Genomic DNA, 21,259 nt, shown 5'->3' with positions numbered 1-21,259 from the left:
TTACACTGCAGGAGGGAAAAACATTCAGGCTGACTTCTTATCAGAAATACAATGGATCCTGGAGAGTGGAAACTTTTTGAGAACCCTTCTAGATAGCAGTGGATAGTGGGACATTCTTAGCATAGATGACAATTCTAAAGAACACCAAAGCTGAGAAGTTCTTCAGCTGAAGAAAAAAATTGAGGTACCTTAGAATTAATGCCTTAATCTGGCTATGGCCAAGGGTGGATTGGCTTATTGGGGCTTCAGGCCAATCATGTGACACTAATGTTGATCGCAGTGGTACCATGCTTTCGGAGTCACTGTGACTACCACCTGACCTTCAGCAGCTGGTGAGACAGAGCGGGAGCCTCCACTGAGGCTCTCTGCTCATTTATGGTTTTCTTTTATTCTTTTCCTGCGGCATTGCTGATCTATGTAGGACCGCTGCCTGCCCCTCCCCTCACAACCGCGATGGCAGAAAACGCTCCTGAGGCCTTCCCTCATACCATATCATCGCTTTCTTTCCTTTGTGAGGCAGCCAGCCGACCTCCCACTGATGCCTCATCATGGCTTAAGGCCTCTGACTGATATCTGCCGATGGCCCCCTTAAGATAACCCACCCTGCTGCATCAGGTCTCTCTGCCTACCATCAGCCTACCATCAGCCTGGATATCTCTTGCCCACCAGTGTAAGAAAATTTTTTTTAACATATTCAGAGGTGGCGGGGAAAAGAGAGTGAGAGTGTGCGAGGGAGCATACATTTGTGCGTATGTGTCAGTGGGTGCAAGGCAGCATGTGTGTGTTTGTGTCAGCAGGAGATACTGAGTGAGTGTGTGTATTTGTCTATTTGAGCCAGTGGTGTCACTGATGTGTATGGGTCAGCAGGTGCAAGGGAGCATGTGTGTATATGTATCAGTGGGTGCAAGGAAATATGTCAGTGGATGTGAGGGGGTATGTGCGTGTGTGTGTGTCAACATGCGTGTGAGGGAAGAGAAAGTTAATGCACTCCCTCATCCCCACTAACCCAGATCAATCTCAGGGTGACTGGAAAATGGAGGATTTTAAAAATTCTTATTGACTTTAATTATTGGGTATTATCTGATTTGTCTGCTGTTTTAAAATATATTGTTTTTGGGGAATTTTTTTTTAATTTTTTTATTTATTGAATTTTTCAAAACAAAATTTACAAGAATATTTTTGTATTTTGAAATAAAGAAACTGATACATCGTCAAATTGAAATAACATTTAAAAATACTCCAATTAAATAATTTCTATGTATTAAACAGAAGTAAATTGTTAGTGAGACCCCTATATCATGAGCGTGAAATTTACAATAATTTCAATAAGGAAACAGTGCAAACAGTTACCCCTTTCTCTATTTCATAGCCGGTGTTAAACTTGCAAGAAGACTTTTAAGTTGATCTGTATCTGTAAAAAGAAAAATTTTCCCTCCGAGTTTTATGGCACATCTACAAGGGTATTTAAGCATGAAATACCCTCCCTTATCTAACACTTCTTTCCTCAGTTGCAGGAATTTCTTCCTGCGAATCTGAGTACCCCTTACTAAATCATGATAGATCCATATTCTCTGACCATAAAATAACTTCTGTCTATTACGGAAAAAGAACTTCATTACATTGTTTTTATCTGTAATAAAAGCAAATTGAAACAGAAGTAGACCTCTGGACTTAACTTCCATATTTTCATGTGATTTTTGTATAAGATCAGAAATATCACCTCCTGGAAAAGAAGGGGATTTCCCCTCAGATTTGCCAGGAAAAAAACAAGAAGCTTTAAGTTTGCTGGAGACAACAGGAGAAGATGATAGAGGAAATCAAAGATCAAAAGTGATTGATTTAGAGTCTCAAGATTTAAATATAACAACTGATTCAGAAGAGCTGGGTAATTTAATCTCAAACCCCAAGCAGGAAAGTACCCCTAAACCTGAAAATGTTTCCAAGAAAAAAAAGCAGGACACTGTAGTTGTATTGAAACCTACAACTATGGTGATGATAAAGCCAGTTAACTTAACATTGGAAACTTTGTGGAATTACATTGCTAAACTTGATGTAGCAATTATAAATTTAACAGATGCTGTAAAGGAAATTAATAACTCTTTAAAGAAAAATATGGAAAAAACGTATTTTACAAATAGAAGAAATACAGAATCATCAAGTTAAAACAGAGGATGAATTAAAGAAAAAATTTGAAAATTTAGAAAATTCAATAAGATCTTCAAATTTAAGACTTGTTAATTTCCCTATTATAAAACAATTGAGTCCAATGGAACTGTTCAAGAGTTATAGTACACAAGTTCTCAATATACCAGAACAGAGTCTTCCTGTAATTATTAGAGCTTTCTATGTTGGAACACAGAAAGGGGGTCAAGAGCAACTTCAGCTAGCTCAGGAAGTTAAGGGGGGAGAAGGTGTGGAGCAAAATATTTCTGGTTAACAAACCATGCACAATTTTTTTCATAATCTGAGGAATTCAATCAATAAATATGCTGGGATCTAGTGAACCAAATGTCTAAAAACTCCATTTTCATCATTCTCAACATCAAGGAGATCCAAAAGCTCATCAGGTCCATTCTTATCAATCCAGTGAATCAAGATAGCCTTCCTTTCTACCAATAAACTTAACATCATAAATCTCTTTTTGCTTTTGTCTCATTACACCCTTCACCTTTGCCTTTCTCCTCCCAAGTACAAATATAAACTTGTCCAATTGAATCTTGCAATTCCTCATCAGATCCATAAAGGTGAATTTTAAGACCTGCATGCAGGAGCACATATGCACGCATTTGCTGGCTCACACACATGGACATGGCGATTTTATAATATATAATAGATATATAAGCTACAAACCCACAAAATAAAAACTATATAGTGGTGTAGGTACACAAAATGATCTCATTCCATGGCAGACCTCATACGGGGCATACGTATCTAATGCCAATTCGCAGTAGTACAGCAGCAATATAATCATTGGTCTATTGCCCGATATATATTTTTTCAAAAAGTTTTTCTCATGCATAAGTGAACAGTAAAATAGCCCATTGGCGTATCACAAGATGTATAGCAAGTGAACAGTAGAGTAGCCCATTGGCATATCACAGGATATAAAGCATCGCAACTTTTTGCACTTATCTTTTCTGAAGCTTTGCAGATTTTATTCTCGAGAGGTTAGCAGAGACATGGGCGTGAGGACATGCACAGAGTCAAGCCCGACACGGACCGCGTTTCGGCTAAAAGCCTTCTTCAAGGGCCAACAATATGTGAAATTGAGAGTAGCAGCAGCATCGTATTTGAGAGAAAAAATACTACCGTCAACGATGCTGCTGCTACTCTCAATTTCACATATTGTTGGCCCTTGAATAAGGCTTTTAGCCGAAACGCGGTCCGTGTCGGGCTTGACTCTGTGCATGTCCTCACGCCCATGTCTCTGCTAACCTCTCGAGAATAAAATCTGCAAAGCTTCAGAAAAGATAAGTGCAAAAAGTTGCGATGCTTTATATCCTGTGATATGCCAATGGGCTACTCTACTGTTCACTTGCTATACATCTTGTGATACGCCAATGGGCTATTTTACTGTTCACTTATGCATGAGAAAAACTTTTTGAAAAAATATATATCGGGCAATAGACCAATGATTATATTGCTGCTGTACTACTGCGAATTGGCATTAGATACGTATGCCCCGTATGAGGTCTGCCATGGAATGAGATCATTTTGTGTACCTACACCACTATATAGTTTTTATTTTGTGGGTTTGTAGCTTATATATCTATTACATGTTAGTTAGCTTCCCCCTTTTTTCAAAATCAGGTGCTTGAGTGCTGTTGTGGTCAGATTTTATAATATACCCATGAATATGCGCATCTATTTTAAAATCGGTTATTCGCGTATACATGTGCGCACAATTTTACATTGACGCCTCATGTGCGAGTCAATTCCGCCTTGATTGCGTAAGTGGGGAGGATTTTAGTAGATATGCATGCTGACACAAGTAACTGTTTTCCCAGTTTGTTCCCAGTTCGCCCAGTAAAGGAGGGGAATTCCTAAACCCCCTAACTAACTTGCCTTCCTTTTACCCTATTAGCCCCGACCCTTAAAACCCTGCAAACTAGCCTAGGTTTTTTTTGTTAATGCTGTCCATAGACCATGCCCATGCCCCACCCCTTTTATGAAAAAAAATTGTACTCACATACCAGGAGGTATGCAAGTACTCAGGAGCCTCTTAAAATCCACATGGTGCACTGGGCCGATAAGTGCGCATATCTCCCAGTTTTGATGCGCATATGGCTTTTAAAATTCACCTGATAGTGTTTATTATCTGTTGCCAAAAAACCTTCCAACTTTTTCATATTATAAAAGATTACAGGTGAGATAGATTTGCATACAATGGAGGCAGTGCATACAAATCTCTCATGCATATTCATTGTGGATATCCTGAAAATCTGATGGGCTAGGTCCATCCCGAGGATAGGGTTCAGAAGCACTGATCTATATGGTCTTTGAGCATTTGATTCTGATTTTTAAGTTCATTTACTATCCACTGTACATTTGCCACAGTTACTTCCTGTGTATGTAACTTTTGTTGAAAGTTTCCAATGTGCATGGCATGCTGTGAAATTTCAGCTTTTATTCCAACTTATTTATCTGGTTTTTTTTACTTTGTAAACAGTTATGATGGCTGAACCAAATGACGGTATATAAAAATGAATAAATAAATACATAAACAACTAAAATATTTTCCAATCTATTAAAATGGTCTTCTAGCACTGCTGCCATTTTCTCTGATATTGTATGAATTAATTGCTTTCTCTCAGAATTAAGTTCTGATTCCAGCTCTTTCTCTTTTTGTGGTGCCATCTTGTTGGTTACAATCTTGATTTTCTTTCTGCATCCATGGAGGTTTAGAAGATATTTGCTCACCAAATGTCACCAAGCAATTGTCCATAAAGTTCTTGACAAAGAATACAAGTATTGAGCTCCTGAAGTGACACCAGTGGCTCCCTCCCTCAGTTGAGCATTTTCAGTCTGGGAGCCCGCTTTAGGCGTGGACTTAAAAAAACAAATAAATTAAATAAACGGGTGGAGCCAGAGGGAGTCTTGATGGTGACAGCTTGTGCCCTCTTCTCCTGTAGCTAGAGACTCGTTCGTGTTATCAGCCTGGACGGCTCAAGTATGCAAATAAATAAATGAGAAGACAAAGTTTAGGAAGGTTTTTCCCTTCCTTCCTTACCAGGTCTTTTTCCCTCGATGCTGGGTGTTCAGGGTCCCTTCCCCACCTTTTCCCTCTTACTTTCCTTGGAGTTTAGTGTAGAGTAAGCGGCATGGGCTCTGTGGGTTGAGCATCTGTTGGTTAGGCCCCACTCGTAAGGCTCGTTTTCTTCAGCCGCATGAAGGGCCGCAGCGGCGTGTTTTCCCGTGCACTGGCGCATGTGCACAGTGGTGCACTGAAGTGAACATGCCACTGCACATGTGCTTCTGCGTGTAAGACCGCGGCCTATAGAGAGAGCGGGGATATGGTGCAAGCTCATACTGTTTTGAGCTCATGCTGTCTGAGCGCATACTGTGTGTGCTTTTTGAGCACATACTGTGTGTGCTATTTGAGCATATGCTGAGTACACACTATCTGAGCGTATACTGAGCACACACTATTGGAGCGCATATTGGGGTGGATTTTATAATTTTGCACGAGCGAACAAAAGTACATATTGGGGTGGATTTTATAATTTTGCACACCAGGTGCGAACAAAAGTACGCTGGATTTTATAAGATACGCGCGTAGCCGCGCATATCTTATAAAATCCGGGGTCGGCGCGTGCAAGAGGGTGCACATTTGTGCAACCTGCGCGCGCCGAGCCCAGTGCGCGCTGCCTGTTCCCTCTGAGGCCGCTTAGATTTCAGAGCGGCCTCGGAGGGACCTTTCCTTTGCCCTCCCCCCACCTAACCCACCCCCCCCCGGCCCTATCTAAACCCCCCCTTACCTTTGTTGGCAGATTTACGCCTGCTGAAAACAGACGTAAATCTGCGCACGCCAGCAGAATGCTGGCGCGCCATCACCCGACCCGGGGGCTGGTCCAGAGGCCTCGACCATGCCCCGGGCCGGCGCCACGCCCCCAGGCCCGCCCCCGAAACGCCGCATCATTCCCGACACACCCCTGGCATGCCCCTTTTACGAAGCCCCGGGACTTACGCGCGTCCTGGGGCTCTGCGCGCGCCGGCGCGCGCAGGGCATTTAAAATCCGGCCCTGTGTGTATATGTAAAAAAGACAACTGAGGGGGGGATATGATAGAGGTCTTTAAAATCATGAGAGGTCTAGAACAGGTAAATGTGAATTGGTTATTTACTCTTTCGGATAATAGGACTAGGGGGCACTCCATGAAGTTAGCATGTAGAACTTGTAATTAATATTGATAAAACAGAATTTCTACACTTAGAACGAAAAAATTCTGAAATCAGTCAAACATCAATAATACTCAAAGACAACCAGAAAATTGAACTAGCTGGAAAAGTACGTAACCTAGGAATAATTATAGACCCTGAAATCAATCTGAAACAACACATATCACTAAAAGTAAAGGAAGGTTATGCAAAGCTCATGGTTCTCAGAAAACTTAAACCACTACTAACTCAAAATGACTTCCGAACAATACTACAGGCACTAATTTTCTCCAGCACGGACTACTGCAATGCCCTTATGCTAGGACTACCTAATATGACATTGAGACCACTGCAAATACTTCAGAACACAGCAGCTAGAATACTAACAGGAAAAAGAAGGAGGGACCATATAACTGAAACCCTAGCAGAGTTACACTGGCTACCAATTGAACACAGAATTAAATACAAAACCCTATGTATCATGCACAAACTAATCTATGATGAGAAATCAGATTGGTTAAACACAGCATTACGGGTACACACTCCACACAGGAACCTCCGATCAGCAAATAAAGCCCTCCTAACCATTCCATCAGTTAAAACAGCAAGACTGACCCAAGTGAGAGAGAGAGCCCTATCACTAGCAGGACCCATAATCTGGAACACAATGCCTCCAGACTACAAAGTGATCTCAAGGCATTCAAGAAAAGTTTAAAACCATGGCTTTTTAAACAAGCATTTTACAAAGAGATGGGAAAATAGAGAGAAGTCATTCAGGAAAAGACAGAAAGGCACCAACACACAGTACTTAGGAATTTACAGTAGATTAGTCTATGAACTCTACACAATAAGCATAACTATAATACTATGTGTGATAAAACTACCCGTGTACGTACCTTGATACCATTGGTTTTGAACTATTTCACTAAATGATTGTCTAATGATTTATTGTAACCGAACCTTTGACGGTACCTGTTAGAATGTACTATAGTACACTTTCACCTACATTAAATATGTGCCTACATGTAAACCGTTGCGATGGTATTTAACTTAGCAACGGTATAGAAACATTTTTAAATAAATAAATGAATAATTGGAGAAAATTATTTTTCACGCAATGCAAAATTAAACTCTGGGATTTGTTGCCAGGGTATGTGGTTAGTGCAGTTAGTGTAGCTGGGTTTAAAAAAGGTTTGGATAAGTTCTTGGAGGAGAAGTCCATTACCTGCTACTAATTAAGTTGACTATTTCTAGCATCAGTAGCATAGAATATACTTAGTTTTTGGGTACTTGCCAAGTACTTGTAGCCCGGATTGGCCACTGTTGGAAACAGGATGCTGGGCTTGATGGACCCTTGGTCTGACTCACTATCGCAATTTCTTATGTTCTTATGGCAATAGAGCCATCGCTTTCTGTGTGTCTGTGTCAGTGGTGGTTGGACAAGATGATTTACCTACTATGGTTTTTATTGACACTGAACCATCCCCTTGGACTGAAGGGAGTAGGGAGAGAAGGTGATACAACAAATGTATCACCTCCTTTTTTATTTTCCATGACCAAGACATCTACGAGAGATGTGGGTCAGACCAACATTGTTAGTCTGGGGCTTATAGGCTTATGGGACCCATCCTCCTTTTCCTGGCTGGAATCCCAAGGTCTTCAGGTTTTTTCTGCAGGATTGCCCAGCAGAGACTTGGGATTCCCACTTTTCTGCCACTGCATTCAAGTGCCATGGTAAGGCGGTTCCTGATGATGTTCAGGAGGTTGTGCTTGAAGGTACTTAAGTTTCCTCTGACAGGGATTTGGGTTTCTCCCTTCTGGACGAAGGGGAGATTCCTCTGGATTTGGAGCCATATTATACTCTGATCTGAGTTTTTCAAAGAGATGAGTTGCCAGGTCTGTTGTTCAGTGTGGTTGGGGATGACTCTGCCGGTGTGCAGAAGACGACCCCTTACTGGTCACCCTATGCAAGGTGACATATTTTCTTTCCCCTCCATGGTGCGAATTAAGGGTTGATTGTCCTTGAATGGAGTGCCCCTGAATCTAAATTCATTGGAGGGCGCGCTTTAGCGGGATTGTGCCCCTTGGTCAAAAACTAGAGTGCAGTTGCGATTCCCAAAGGTGGATACCTTGGTAGTTGTTATTACCAAGCAATCCAATATCCTGGTGTAAGGAGGGGCAGCTCTACATTATATTCAGGATAGGTTTGAGTCTATCCTTAGGCAGGTTTTGAGGCCATGGCGATGCTTTTGCAGATTGTATCCTGTTGCTCCCTGGTAGTTTGGTCTAGTTGTGTCTCTCTAGAGACACAAGGAACAGGGTCAAATGGCAATTTGGTATGGAACTGGGGGGAGACCACATTCCTAGCTGACGCAGGCTGCGACTTGATGCGGATATCCTCTAGACAGATGGCTTCCATGATTGCAGCTACACGCCAGCTGTGGCTATGATTTTCAGGTCAAATCTTACAAGGTTACCCTTTTAGGGTTTTCATTTGTGACGCATGCTCAGGTACCAGAGCTCCTCAGTCTTCACAATGAAGGTCCAAAGGCTCACTTACTAGTTCAGAGGTGGGTCCAGATTACATGGACCACTGGGTCCTAGACATAAGGGATGATTACGCTCTGGAATTCCTCCAGATGCTTTTATTATTTCTCCATGCCACTTGCTACCGATCACAGTGGTGAGAGTCTACCCTAATGAGGCTGTTGGACTTGAAGACCATCAAACTTGTTCCCAGATCACAAAAAATTGTGGGCCACTATTTCTCTTATTCCATCATTCTTAAGAAAGTTTAGCATCTCTTCTGTTTGAATCCTACTTGAAGAAAGCTCTGTGTTAGAGGAGTTTCTCATGTCTGCATTTCTGATGGAGGCATATCTACACATTTGCCAGGAACATCGGTGTTTCTTGAACTTTGCTGGTCTGAGACATCATTATCATTTTCAGACATTGTCCTTCGGCCTAGTGATTGCGCCCATGAACCTTCTACAAGGTCATGGTGGTAATACTGGTGCCTCTGCACAAGGGAGGCATGTATCTAGATGATTTACAGTCATCTCAGATGCTGGAATATTTTGGCATGTGGTCGGCATGGTGCTGGCAGACTAATTCTGCCAGAGAATCGCAGTCAGAAATTATTTAGTTTCTGGGGTCAATGGCGGCCACTTTGGGCATTGTCCCCTTTGCCGAAGGCACACTTGCAGACTCTTCATCGCACGTTGCTCTCTCAGTGGCATCTGCGGTCATAGGAGTGCATAATACGGTTTCACTTGCCCCTGATGGTGAGAGTCCAGTTGCAAAGTGACTACAGGGGGATCATCTCAGGGAGAGATTTCCCTGGAGGCATCAGGCTGCTTGGTTCTCATCTCAGATGTGAACTTTCTGAGTTATGGGGCTCACTATCAGGAGTTGGAAACGCGTGCAGTATGATTTGCATGTTTGTGCTTCACCGAGCGGCTGGAAGCTCGTCCAGTCGCGGTACTATCAGACAATACATAGACAGTGATTTACATCATTCATCTAGGCAGAACAGAAACCTTTCAACTCATGTTAGCACATTGGAGTCATCCAATATTGTGAAGGTACCATGATTTTTCAGTCGGTGGTCCAAGAGTGCAAATTAATGGTGCTCTCATTCAGGTGTGGCTGTGGAGTAGAATATTAAAAGCCTTCCCCCTGGGAACATAGATAGGCAGCATCTATCTCAAGATTGCTAGCGAGACCAAAACCGTACTTCTGGTAGCTACAGTTTGGCCCTGGAAACTGTGTATGCTGATCTACAGTGGCTGTTAATGAGTAGTTCGTTCAGGAAATATCAATTGATTCAAGGACCTGTTCCACTCCAGGATCCAGGTGGATTTTGTCTTATAGTTTGGCCCTTGAGAGAGTTTGATTGCTAAAGTGTGGTATTCTTCTGCAGTTATTTCCACTTTGCTCCAGCCTTTAAAGTGTTTTATCTCTCTGGCTTCTTTTAGAGTTGGAGATTTTCCAGGCCTGGTGCTGAGGTGCGAGGAACTTTTGCCGGAAGATTTGCTTAAAAGTTTGGTCTTTACCACCCTGAAGGTTCAAGTAGCAACTCTCGCCTGTTATAGCGGGCATGTCTTTGGTGTATCATTATCTTCTTAGCCAGAGGTGTCCTGGTCCTTGATGGGAGTTAGGTGTTTTCGGCCTCCCTTGCAGCTACCAGTGCTGCTGAGGACCTTCATCTTGTCTTGACTGATTTTGTCGAGTTCCAACTTTCGTCCACCGTGAGGGCATTCTTTGCAGCTACTTATCTTTGAAGTAGTTTTTTCTCATGGCAATCTGTTCAGCACATCAGGTTTCCAGGCTGCGAGATCTTTTTTGCCATATGCCATCTTTGTGCCTGATTCCGGGGGCAGTACAGCTTAAGTATGTCTTTTTTCTTTCCGAAAGTAGTTTCGTAACTTTCGGTTGACTCACTCTGTTCCTCTGCCCATGCTGGAGGGGGTTTGTGATGAGAGTGGGTTTCGTTTTTTGCGTGTCTAGGATGTCAAGTGGCATCAGATGAGATACTTGGATTTCTGAATCTTTCAGGTAGTCAGATTGGTTGTTTATGCTCCATGGTAGAGGTAAACAAGGGGATCCGACAACATGGGCAGCTATAGCCTAGATGCTGAGGTTTCTTTCTCTAGGTAAGTTAGAGTGCATTAGAGCTTAGGCGGTATCGTGTGCAGAGAGTTGATTATTCTCTCCTGACAAAATTTCCCGTGCAGCGACATGATCTTCCTTGCACACATTCCTAAGCATTATAGCTTGAACGTTCGGGCTCTGAAGGGCACAGACTTTGCGCATGCAGTGTTGACTGCATAGCGGGCAGCCTCCTGCCCTGTTCGAGAGTAGCTTTGGTACATCCAGCTGGTGTAGATTAGCCTGCCTGAGTGCAGAGGAAGGCGAAATTACTACTTACTTGATAATTTCCTTTCCTCTAAGGAGGGCAGGCTAATCCTCAACTCACCCTTGGCTGCCTATTTTCTTTTAGCTCGTGACTTCCTGCAGGCGATTTGGGCTGTTCTTCTGTTCATTCATTGAAGGACTGTAAGTGATACGATAAGTTTATGTTAATGCTTTTGACTGAACTCTGTCTTCCTGACTGAGTGAAAAAAGACTGGTTGACTGTTAATAATAATGTTCTTGTATAACCAGTTTGTTCACAGTTTGGCTTTTCCAGAGAATACTGGCAGGCTGATGTCGGGGCGGGGCTATATGTCTGTGACGACAGCTTTTACTCCTCCTCCAACTGCTGGTAGAGGTGCATAATCCACTGGTGTGGATTAGCCTGCTCTCCATAAAGGAAAGGAAATTATCAGGTAAGTAGTAATTTCTCTTTTACACCTGTAAAAAGCTTTTGAAATTTGCTACGATAATAGTCACATTTACATTGAAAATTTACCTGATATTGTTAGACCAATAAAAAGTTATCACCTACAACTTGTTCATTGACCCTTATTTGCAGATAAACTAAAATGAATTTCCATGTCACTTTTGTAAAGCTGACTATATCCCTTCAACTCTATGAACACCAGTGGCCCAACAATCAGGCCACAATCTAATATAAATGAATAAGTAATATACTTTCATCCTATTTTGTTTCACCTTGTAATTTTGTCTTGTATCTGCTTGTCATCCTGTTATCCACCTTAGATCTATGCTGCATAAGGTGGAATATAAATGAATAAATAATCTTTTAAGATCAATTTTCCTTTAAAAGTACATAACTAATTTGTCATTCAACATAATCTAATCTTATTTTTTGAATTATTCATTGCTTTACTGGCTATTATGAAATAAAAAAGCATGGGCAGAATTCTATGTTCTGACTGGCAGAGTGCAGCAGAATATAATAGATTGTTAATGAAACACCTTTGCTTTTTGCAGCCCACTATTAGTTTTAAAAATGAGCTTAAAAAACTCCTCAGTGGCCTGAGGTTTGTTATTAAGCACAGTATAGGAAAGATCCTTTGAAGGTAGCACCCAGTACTTTTTGTCCATGTTTGTAGGTTGACATTTTTAGTAATAAACACCTCTGACATTTCCTATTCATTAATACCTTGGGCTTTTGAGCCCCCAGGAAGACAAAATGTATCATTATTGTTATATACATTTTTATCCTAGAAATTTGCATTGAATCTTTAAAAAAAAAAAAAAAAACCCTCTCTTTTTTCAAGAAATAGTGATTCTGCATTATGGTATATTACTGTGTTTAACATTCTTGTTAAAAAAAAAAATTAAAGAATAATAAACCCTTAATATAGTTATGATTTGGACTCTACCATTATCAAGCAAAACTTTAAAAAAAAACTTTTTCAGATGTATTAATTTTTTCTGTTATAATTTTTATTTATTGATAGTTTTGCATTAATTAATGATTGTGGCAATTAGAAGACATTTTTCTTCTTGCCAGAGTGGTATCTCCTTAGGATTCCAAAAACTAGAATGTCTCAGCTTTGCTGTATTATCCAGAATCCACATGAAGCACCACTTTGATAGTGAGAGAAATGCCTCCTCTGACTGTATAAACCCCTGGAGATAATTGCAAATAAACATATTGGGGCCAATATTTAAAAGTCATTTAGACAGATAACTGAAAAGCCAGATAGGTCAGGGGCATTCCTGCGGCAGGTGGTAAGCATTCCAGGGAGGAGAGAAGTTAGCCAGTTAGGTTAACTGGCTTATCTAACCGGCTAAGTCTGTCCACGCTGTAGGGCAGGAATAAAGTTAGCCAGATATACCTAGTGGGCTAACTTTTAAGATAGCTGGGTATATTCGTCAATGCTGCTGCGCCGATGAATATCTTGGTTAAGTTAGCCACTTAACTAGCCGCTCAACAGCTGAATATTGGCTCCATTAAGTTATAGCAAAGATTATTATGATAAATTTTAAGTACCATATGTCTGAATCTTCCTTGAAGCTAGTAATATGTTTTTAAGCTAATAATTTTGTATTACAATAACGTTAAGTAATTGCTTGAGATACAGTAATTGAATGGCATATTTGTATCTTTTAGAACAGAATATCATTATCTTGACATCAATCTAGTTTATTTTGTTGATCACTAAATTTATTTTACAACTTATATTATGCAGTCACAATAAATCATTTTTGTTATACATAGTAATTCCACAGAAAAACAAGAATCTGTACAGCTAGCCGTAAGAACAGCAGAGAAACTTCTCAAGGAACTCAAACCTCAGACAGTGCAAGGTCACATACAGCTTCGCATTATGGAGAATTATTGCTTAATGGCGACCAAGCAGAAAGCAAATGTTGAACGAGCCTTAAATACATTTACCGAAATAGCATCTGCAGAGGTTGGTACAATTTTCCTTCTGGCCTTTTCTTCTCTATTTTTTCTTTTCTTTAATTAACATTTTGGGATAATTTTCAAAAGGATTTACCATGTTCAAGTGCATGTTAAGTACTTAAATGAGCTTTTGAAAATTGCTACAATATGTTACTTTTACATGCGTAAATCCTTTTTCAAAATTACACATATTGTTTCTCCAAAGGTATTTTGCATGGATGTACACTGGTGGGGACTATGTGATTATGATTACATGCTGTTTTGAAAGAACCACCTGAGTCAGAAATTTTTACATCTTTTTTTGCTTCAACTCAACAAGAAACTGTCACATAAACCCTTTGTGTTATCCCTACTACCCACCAGGGGTTAAACCCTTGGCCACTTGAGGGTCCCAGCAAATATTACCCATACCTTGCCTATGCCTGTGCACTTGCCTCTTTCCTGAAAACGTCCACCCACCAACTGGGTTTCCACTAGCATCTTGGTAAGTACGCTGCCCACGAGCTTTGTGCTGAGGGTTTCTAGAAACACTGCAACCTCACAACAACCTGAGGGAACAGGGATCTCAGAAAGGCATTCACAGACCATTTACTAATAATACTGGGATGCTACACCTGGGTTGCTAATCAGGCACAAACATAGTACTAATAAACTAAATAATTTGTTATTAAAAAGAATTGCAGTGAACAAAACAGCATTTACTTCTGTAGACAAACTGATTTAAGCAAAAAACTTAGTGGTGTTGTGAAAATTCATTTTTCTTTCCTCTATGTGCTGTATTACAGTTTTAAATCTTTATATTTCTCAATCAAATCTGGGGGTCCTGAGTAATGTTTTGCTGACAGCACACAGCTGCATATCCCAATTGAAACAATTTACAAACTGCCAAACACTCTGCTTCCTCTCATAGCATAATGTAAGCAGCTTGCTCAGGGATTAACTGTTACAATTCCTGGCCACGGAGGCCTTGGGCCAGGTCCCCTTACCCACTGATGCCTGACCCCGAGCTCGGTCCTACCTTCTCTCACGGTGGTGGGCAGCCATCTTTGCGGCAGGTGCCGCTGCCGTATGTCTCGGGCCTTCTGGCTTGGCGACTGATTCCCCTCTGCCGGCCCACACTTACTCTCCCCCTCCGGCAACTGCCACCATGCGGGCCTTGCTGCCGCCGCTGTCCTTCTCAGCGCCCTGCTCCTAGGCGCATGCCTCCCGCCGAGATTTAAAGGCATCACGGCGGGAAAAGCTCCCGTGGCTCCTAGTGATGACATCAGCAACTCAGTGTATTTAAATCAAGCTCTGACAGTCAGAGCTTGCTTTGCAATAGGTCACCTCACTCGTTCCTGGCATTGTTCCTGAGTTGCTGCGTTCCTGATCCTGAGTTCCAGTATTCATTCCTGCTTTGTTCCTGCTCCTGAGTTCCAGTATTCGTTCCTGCTTTGTTCCTGATCATGAGTTCCAGTATTCGTTCCTGCTTTGTTCCTGTGCCTGAGTCCCAGTACAAGTTTGCTGCCTGCCTCTGACCCCTGGACTGGACCCGACTACAGGTTTGCCGCCTGCCTCTGACCCTTGGACCAGATCTGACTTCTCTCTTTTGCCTGCTGTGGTTTCTGGACTGGATCCTTGCATTTCCTTGTCATGCCCCACGATTGGCTGTTCCCAGGATTATTCACGCAAAGGCCCGCCTAAGACCAGCCGGCCCCAGTACCCAAGAGCTCAACCTGCGGGGAACGTGGGCTGGTAATGGCAAAGGTCCTGCTTGCCTCTGCTTTCCGTTCGGCCTCGCCTCTCTACGGTGGGGACCTGTGGGGGTTCGCCCTCACAGGTAGCGTCAACCCCACTTCGGGCCAAGGGTCCACCTCCGCAACACGTTGCCAAGGCCATGTACATGGGGAGGCCTCCACCCTGCTCTCTCCGGCCTGGCTCTCAAGATCCAGCAACAGTACCTTGAGGCACTGGCAGCCTCCATCGAGAATCTCAATGCCTGACTGGACTCTGGTCCTACTTCGGCTATCTCACTGGCATCCTCAACCAGCTCTCCGGCTCAGTCCACACCACCCAGACCGTCTATTCCCTTGCTGGCACCTCCTCATTTTAACAGGGACCCAAATTGTGCAGAGGGTTCATCAACCAGTGTTATATGCAGTTTACGCTGCAACCCACCGCGTTTCCAGATGACACAACCAAGATAACCTTCATCCTCTCTCGCCTGGAAAGGAAAGCACTGTTCTGGGCCTCTCCCCTATGAGAGCGTGCGGACACTCTCCTCCAAGACCTGTCTCACTTTGTGGAAGTCTTTTGAAGAATCTTTGATCCTAGAAGGCTGGAAACAGCCATTTTTGATCTCCTACAACTTTGTCAGGGCCGCCGGACCCTCAACGATTGCATAATTAAGTTTTGTACCCTGACGGCAGAGCTGGCCTGGCAGGAGGACTGCCTCCATCCCATGTTCATAGATGGCCTCTCGCCGCAGCTGAAGGACAAGCTCGCGGTCTGCAAACTACCTGATACCCTGGAGGGGCTGATCGACCTCATTGGTCGCATCGACCGCCGGATCCAAGCTTTGGATCCCTCGCCGTCCGGTGGCCAAATGTTCTCGGTCTCCGCCCACCGGGAATATCACCCCCTCAGGGAGCTCCTCTTCTCCATAGGCCAAGGAACCCATGCAGCTGGGGCGAGGTAGACTCTATTTCGAGGGGCATCATCTCAGAAGGCAAGCCGGGCTCTGTTTTTACTGCGGGGCCGCAGGACACTGCCTTTCCTACTGTTCCATCCAGCTGGGAAACTCCACAGCCTAGGGCCGGCAGGGACTCTGACCCTAGGTGCTGTTAATCCGGCCCTCCAGTTATCTCTGCCTGTGATTCTGACCCGGGACTCCCGCTCATTCCCTACACTGGCCCTGGTTGACTCCGGGGCAGGTGGGAATTTCCTAATGAAAGACCTCACTCTCCACTTAAGGATCCCATCAGTACCATCAAAACACCATTGCTAATCGCCTCAATTCAAGGCGATCCCCTATCTGGACAGATCACGCAAATTACCTCGCCAGTCTCCATGAAGACGGCGCACTCCATGAGGAGGAGATTTAATTTTATCTACTGGATAAATCCATCCATCTCATTGTCCTGGGTTTGCCCTGGCTGCAATGCCATTCTCCACAGTTTAACTGGTCCACACTGCAGCTGTCCGAGTGGAGTCCCCGCTGTCATCAATCCTGCCTGGCCCAAGTGGGCCTCCTCGTCTCGTTCCCTTAGCCATCATGTCTCTAGACATTCCGGCCCCCTATGCCGATTACTCAGATGTCTTTTCTAAGCAAAAGGCGGATATTCTGCCACCCCTGCGCAAGTACAATTGCACCATCGACCTCCTGCCTGGGACGTCTCCTCCCCAGGGCAGTCTATCCACTCTCCATTCCGGAGACAAAGGCCATGACTGACTACATCAAGGAGAACCTGGCCAAGGGCTTTATCCACCCATCCTTCTTGCCTGCGGGGGCAGGGTTTTTCTTCATGATGAAGGACGGAATCCTGCATCCCTGTATTGACTACAGGGGCTTGAATGCTATAATTAACAAGGACAAGTATCCCTTGCCTCTCATTAATGAACTATTTGATCACCTTTAAGGCATCACCATCTTCTCTAAACTTGAATTAATAGACACCTACAACCTTGTATGCATTCACCCTGATGACATCTGGAAGACTGCTTTCAACACCCGGGACGGGCATTATGAATACCTGGTCATGCCCTTCGGCCTCTGTAATGTGCCGGTGGTCTTCCAGTGCATGATGAATGACATCTTCAGGAATATTCTATACTCCAAAGTCCTCGTCTGTATAGACGACATTCTCATATTGTCCAGGAATCTTTTGACACCTAGCCAAGACGTCCGCCAGGTGCTTCAGCACCTGCACGAGAATCAGCTGTATGCTAATTTGGTTAGGTGTATTTCGAAAAGGAAAAGCTACCCTTTCTAGAGTATATCATTTCCCGCCATGGTTTCATCATGGACCCCAGCAAGCTCCAATGCATCCATAATTGGCCCCAGCCTTCTGGACTACGCGCGCTCCAGCACTTCTTAGGCTTTGCCAATTACTATCATCATTTCATCGCCAACTATTCAGTCATTGCAGTGCCCCTCACTGCGCTCACCCGAAAAGGAGAGGATCCCAAGAACTGGAGCCCTGAAGCTGTTGCTGCGTTTCAAGCCTTAAAGGAGGCCTTCCTCCGGAAACCCTGCCTGCAACATCCAGACACCACTCATCCCTTCGTCGTGGAGGTAGATGCCTCTTCAGTCAGAGTTGGGACAGTTCTCAGCCAGAGCTTTCCCAAAGGGAAACTACAGCCCTGCTCATTCTTCTCCTACAAGTTTTCCTCTACCAAGAGAAACTGTAGCATCGGAGACTGCGAGTTGCTTACCATTAAGTTGACTTTGGAAGAGTGGCATTCCTGGTTTGAGGGAGTACAGCATCAGTTTACCACCTTCACCGACCCTAAAAATCTGGAGCACCTCAAGCAGGCCCAGTGGCTGAACTCAAGACAAGCTCACTGGTCACTGTTCTTCCCATGGTTTCTCCCCGGGGCGGTACCTCAGGTACCGCCCCGGGGAGAAAAATACACGAGTGGACGCACTCTCCTGCTCCTTCAAACCAGAAGATGTCCCAGAAGAGCCGAAGCATATCATCAATCTGGCACTTATCCTTCTGTCTGCCTCTGTAACCTTGACCCCTGGGAAAACTGTAGTTCCACGTAGGTTACGCGAGAAGATACTCAGATAGGCCATGACTCCAAGGTTGCCGGGCTCTCCAGTCATTCCAAGACCCTAAACATTCTCCAGCGGTATTATTAGTGGCCCGTCTCCCAGGACGTCCAAGCCTGTGTGGACTCCTGCCCCACGTGCGCTCAACAGAAGATGCTGATGGGTCACCCCTGGGGAGTCCTGCAGCCTCTACCAGTTCCTCAAACCCCTGGTCCTACCTATCCACAGACTTCTTGGTGGATCTCCCTAGCTCTGATGGAAACACCGTGATTTGGGTAGTCATGGACCGGTTTTCCAAAATGACTCATTTTGTCCCTCTCCCCAGGTTGCCTTTCCGCACCGGAGCTGGCACAGCTCTTCTTCCTCCATGTCTTCTGACTGCATGTATTACCCAAGGTTATTACGTCTGATCGAGGATCTCAATTTGTGGCTCGATACTGGCAGGTGCTCTGCTGTAAGTTTGTGTAACCTTAGCCCTGACCACAGCATACCATCCTCAGGTCAATGGCCAAGCTGAACGCACAAATCGTTCTCTCAAGACCTTCCTGAGAGCCTACTCCTGGCTCAACAAGTTAACTGGGCCCAACTCCTACTGTGGGCAGAATTTTCTCACAATTGCCACATCTGTGAGTCTACGGGGGTATCCCCCTTCTCTGTTGTCTACGGTAGGCAAACGCAGCCACCTCTGCCGATGCCGCTCTTGGTTCCCTTGCCCATGGCTCAGGCCACCGCAGAAGCTATCCATGCAGTTTGGTCACACACCTCCAAGATGATCCAAGAAGCTGCTGACTGTTCTAAGAGAACCTCCGATGGCTCAATACATGCCACATCCGCTTGAAGATCCCGTCACAATGCCTGGCTCCTAAGTTTATCAGACCATTCTCGATCATCAGGCGCATTGGGCCTGTGACCTATCAACTTCACTTTTCCCCCCTTATTGGGAATACACAGTACCTTCCACGTATCCCTCAAGTCTCTAATTTTCTCGTGGCCTACTCGCAAATTCTCAAAGCTGCCGCCCCTCGTTTCCGAAACAGACTCCACCTACCAGGTACGAGAAGTTCTCGATGTCCATAGGAGAGGTCATAGATGGGAGTACCTTCTTTCCTGGGAGGGATACGGCCTAGAAGAAAATTCCTGAGTGTCATGGCGCCATTTTTTAAAGTGATTTGTGCAAACTACTTGTGAGAACCACATTTCTTAAATAAGGATATGGGTCCGTGAAGATGTTTGGGTGTTTTGGTGACGTTTGATATAAAATCTAACCCCTGATGAAGGCCGGTCGGCTGAAACATGGTCCATGTTGGAAACATTTGGAATAGCAAAATTAATGAAAACCGGATTATATGAGCTAAGTGGGAATACTGTGATCAGTAAAATTATTGAACACCGGATTAAATGACTAAATATTTTGTAATTTAAGTAGTGTGCATAAAGAGTAGTTCATAGAGCAAAGTATTCATTTTTTATAAAAATAAAAAAAAAATTTCTTAAAGGCAAAAAATAAATAAAATAAGATTTTATGAGTGTGACGGTATATGATTACAGTTCACAGTGCCACTAAGGCTGATGCTGCCTGGGGCCCATTGTGTGGTGAGAGACAGTGGATTAAAACGGAGGCACTCTAGTTATGATACTGTCTCTACTCATTTGAATTTTCTTTTTGAATAAATAAACTGATTGGGAGATTTATATTTCCCTCTCCTTTTTTGTTTTGTTTAATAAGTTTGGAGAGGAGTTTGCTTCTGTCGTTGTGATTTATAACTCTTTCACATTGGACATTAGAAGTCTCTCATTACTGTTAACTCCACCCAAATTCCTCCCACTTGCATAGCAAATATCACATTTGCATATTAGTGTGCATTGCGCTATTTAACACATGCATTAGGGCCCTAATGCAAAATGATAAATGACCCTGTAAGTTTGTACCTGAGGCAACAGAGTGACTGTCTCAAGGTCACAAGGAGCGGCAGTGAGATTTGAACCCTGGTTTCCTCAATTTGTAGCCTACTGCTCTAACAACTAGGCTACTCCTCCACTGGAGACCACTTGAAATCGACATAAGCAGGATGGAGTTGGTCCTGAGGATGGCTACAAAAATGATAACTGGTCTTGTAAAGCTTATGGGGACAAACCAAAAGATCTAAACATGTATACCCTAGAGGAAAGGTGGGATAAGGGAGATACAGTATAATAGGGGCATTGAAGTATCTCCAAGTTATCAATACAAAGGAGGCTCTGGAAAGAAGGCTTTTTGGATGAGGTTGAAAGGGGGTAGACTCAGGAGTAATCTAAGGAGACATTTCTTTACTTAGAGGGTGGTAGATGCATGAAATGGCTCCTAGCAGAGGTGGCAGAGACAAGGATAGTATTTGAATTTAAGAAAGCATGGCATAAGCACAGGGGATCTCTGAAGGAGTGTAGGGATTGTAGGGATGGGCAAACTAGATAGGCCATACAGTATGTTCTTGCCATCGTATTTCTGAGTTTCTGTGACCCTTTGCATCTTGGTGGTGCTATCCCTAAAACCAGGGGTGGAACATAAGCAGAATTCAAATAAGAGGAAGCACAAATAAATCCTGCTCAGGATAGATCTCTCAAAGACATTAAAATTAGCATCTAGGAAGTTGTTCTGGCCTGTGAGTTTTGAAAATGCTTATGGTTTCAGCTCAAACTATACACAGTGGTCAACAGGCTTCCACCATTCCTCCTGCCAGATCCTGAATGGCAATGGTGCTGCAGGTCTGCTGCACTGCCACACACATCTTACAGGAACATTGGCCAGCAGCAGGCCTCGTTTAATAGA

The 21,259-nt window shown here is 43.7% G+C and overlaps 1 protein-coding gene across 2 annotated transcripts in view; it reads left to right on the top strand.

Annotated features, from left to right (window-relative positions):
- The window catches only part of TTC21B (tetratricopeptide repeat domain 21B), a 450,819-nt gene that overhangs the window by 348,281 nt on the left and 81,279 nt on the right, over positions 1 to 21,259 (top strand). For both annotated transcript variants that reach the window (XM_029605659.1, XM_029605657.1), the window contains exon 25: positions 13,512 to 13,707. In XM_029605659.1, the coding sequence (XP_029461519.1) occupies positions 13,512 to 13,707 (196 nt within the window). The remainder of the gene's footprint in view (positions 1 to 13,511; positions 13,708 to 21,259) is intronic.

This window comes from Rhinatrema bivittatum, chromosome 6, assembly GCF_901001135.1.
Source record: "Rhinatrema bivittatum chromosome 6, aRhiBiv1.1, whole genome shotgun sequence".
Taxonomy (NCBI): Eukaryota; Metazoa; Chordata; class Amphibia; order Gymnophiona; family Rhinatrematidae; genus Rhinatrema; species Rhinatrema bivittatum.
This window is presented reverse-complemented; position numbering and strand designations above follow the sequence as displayed.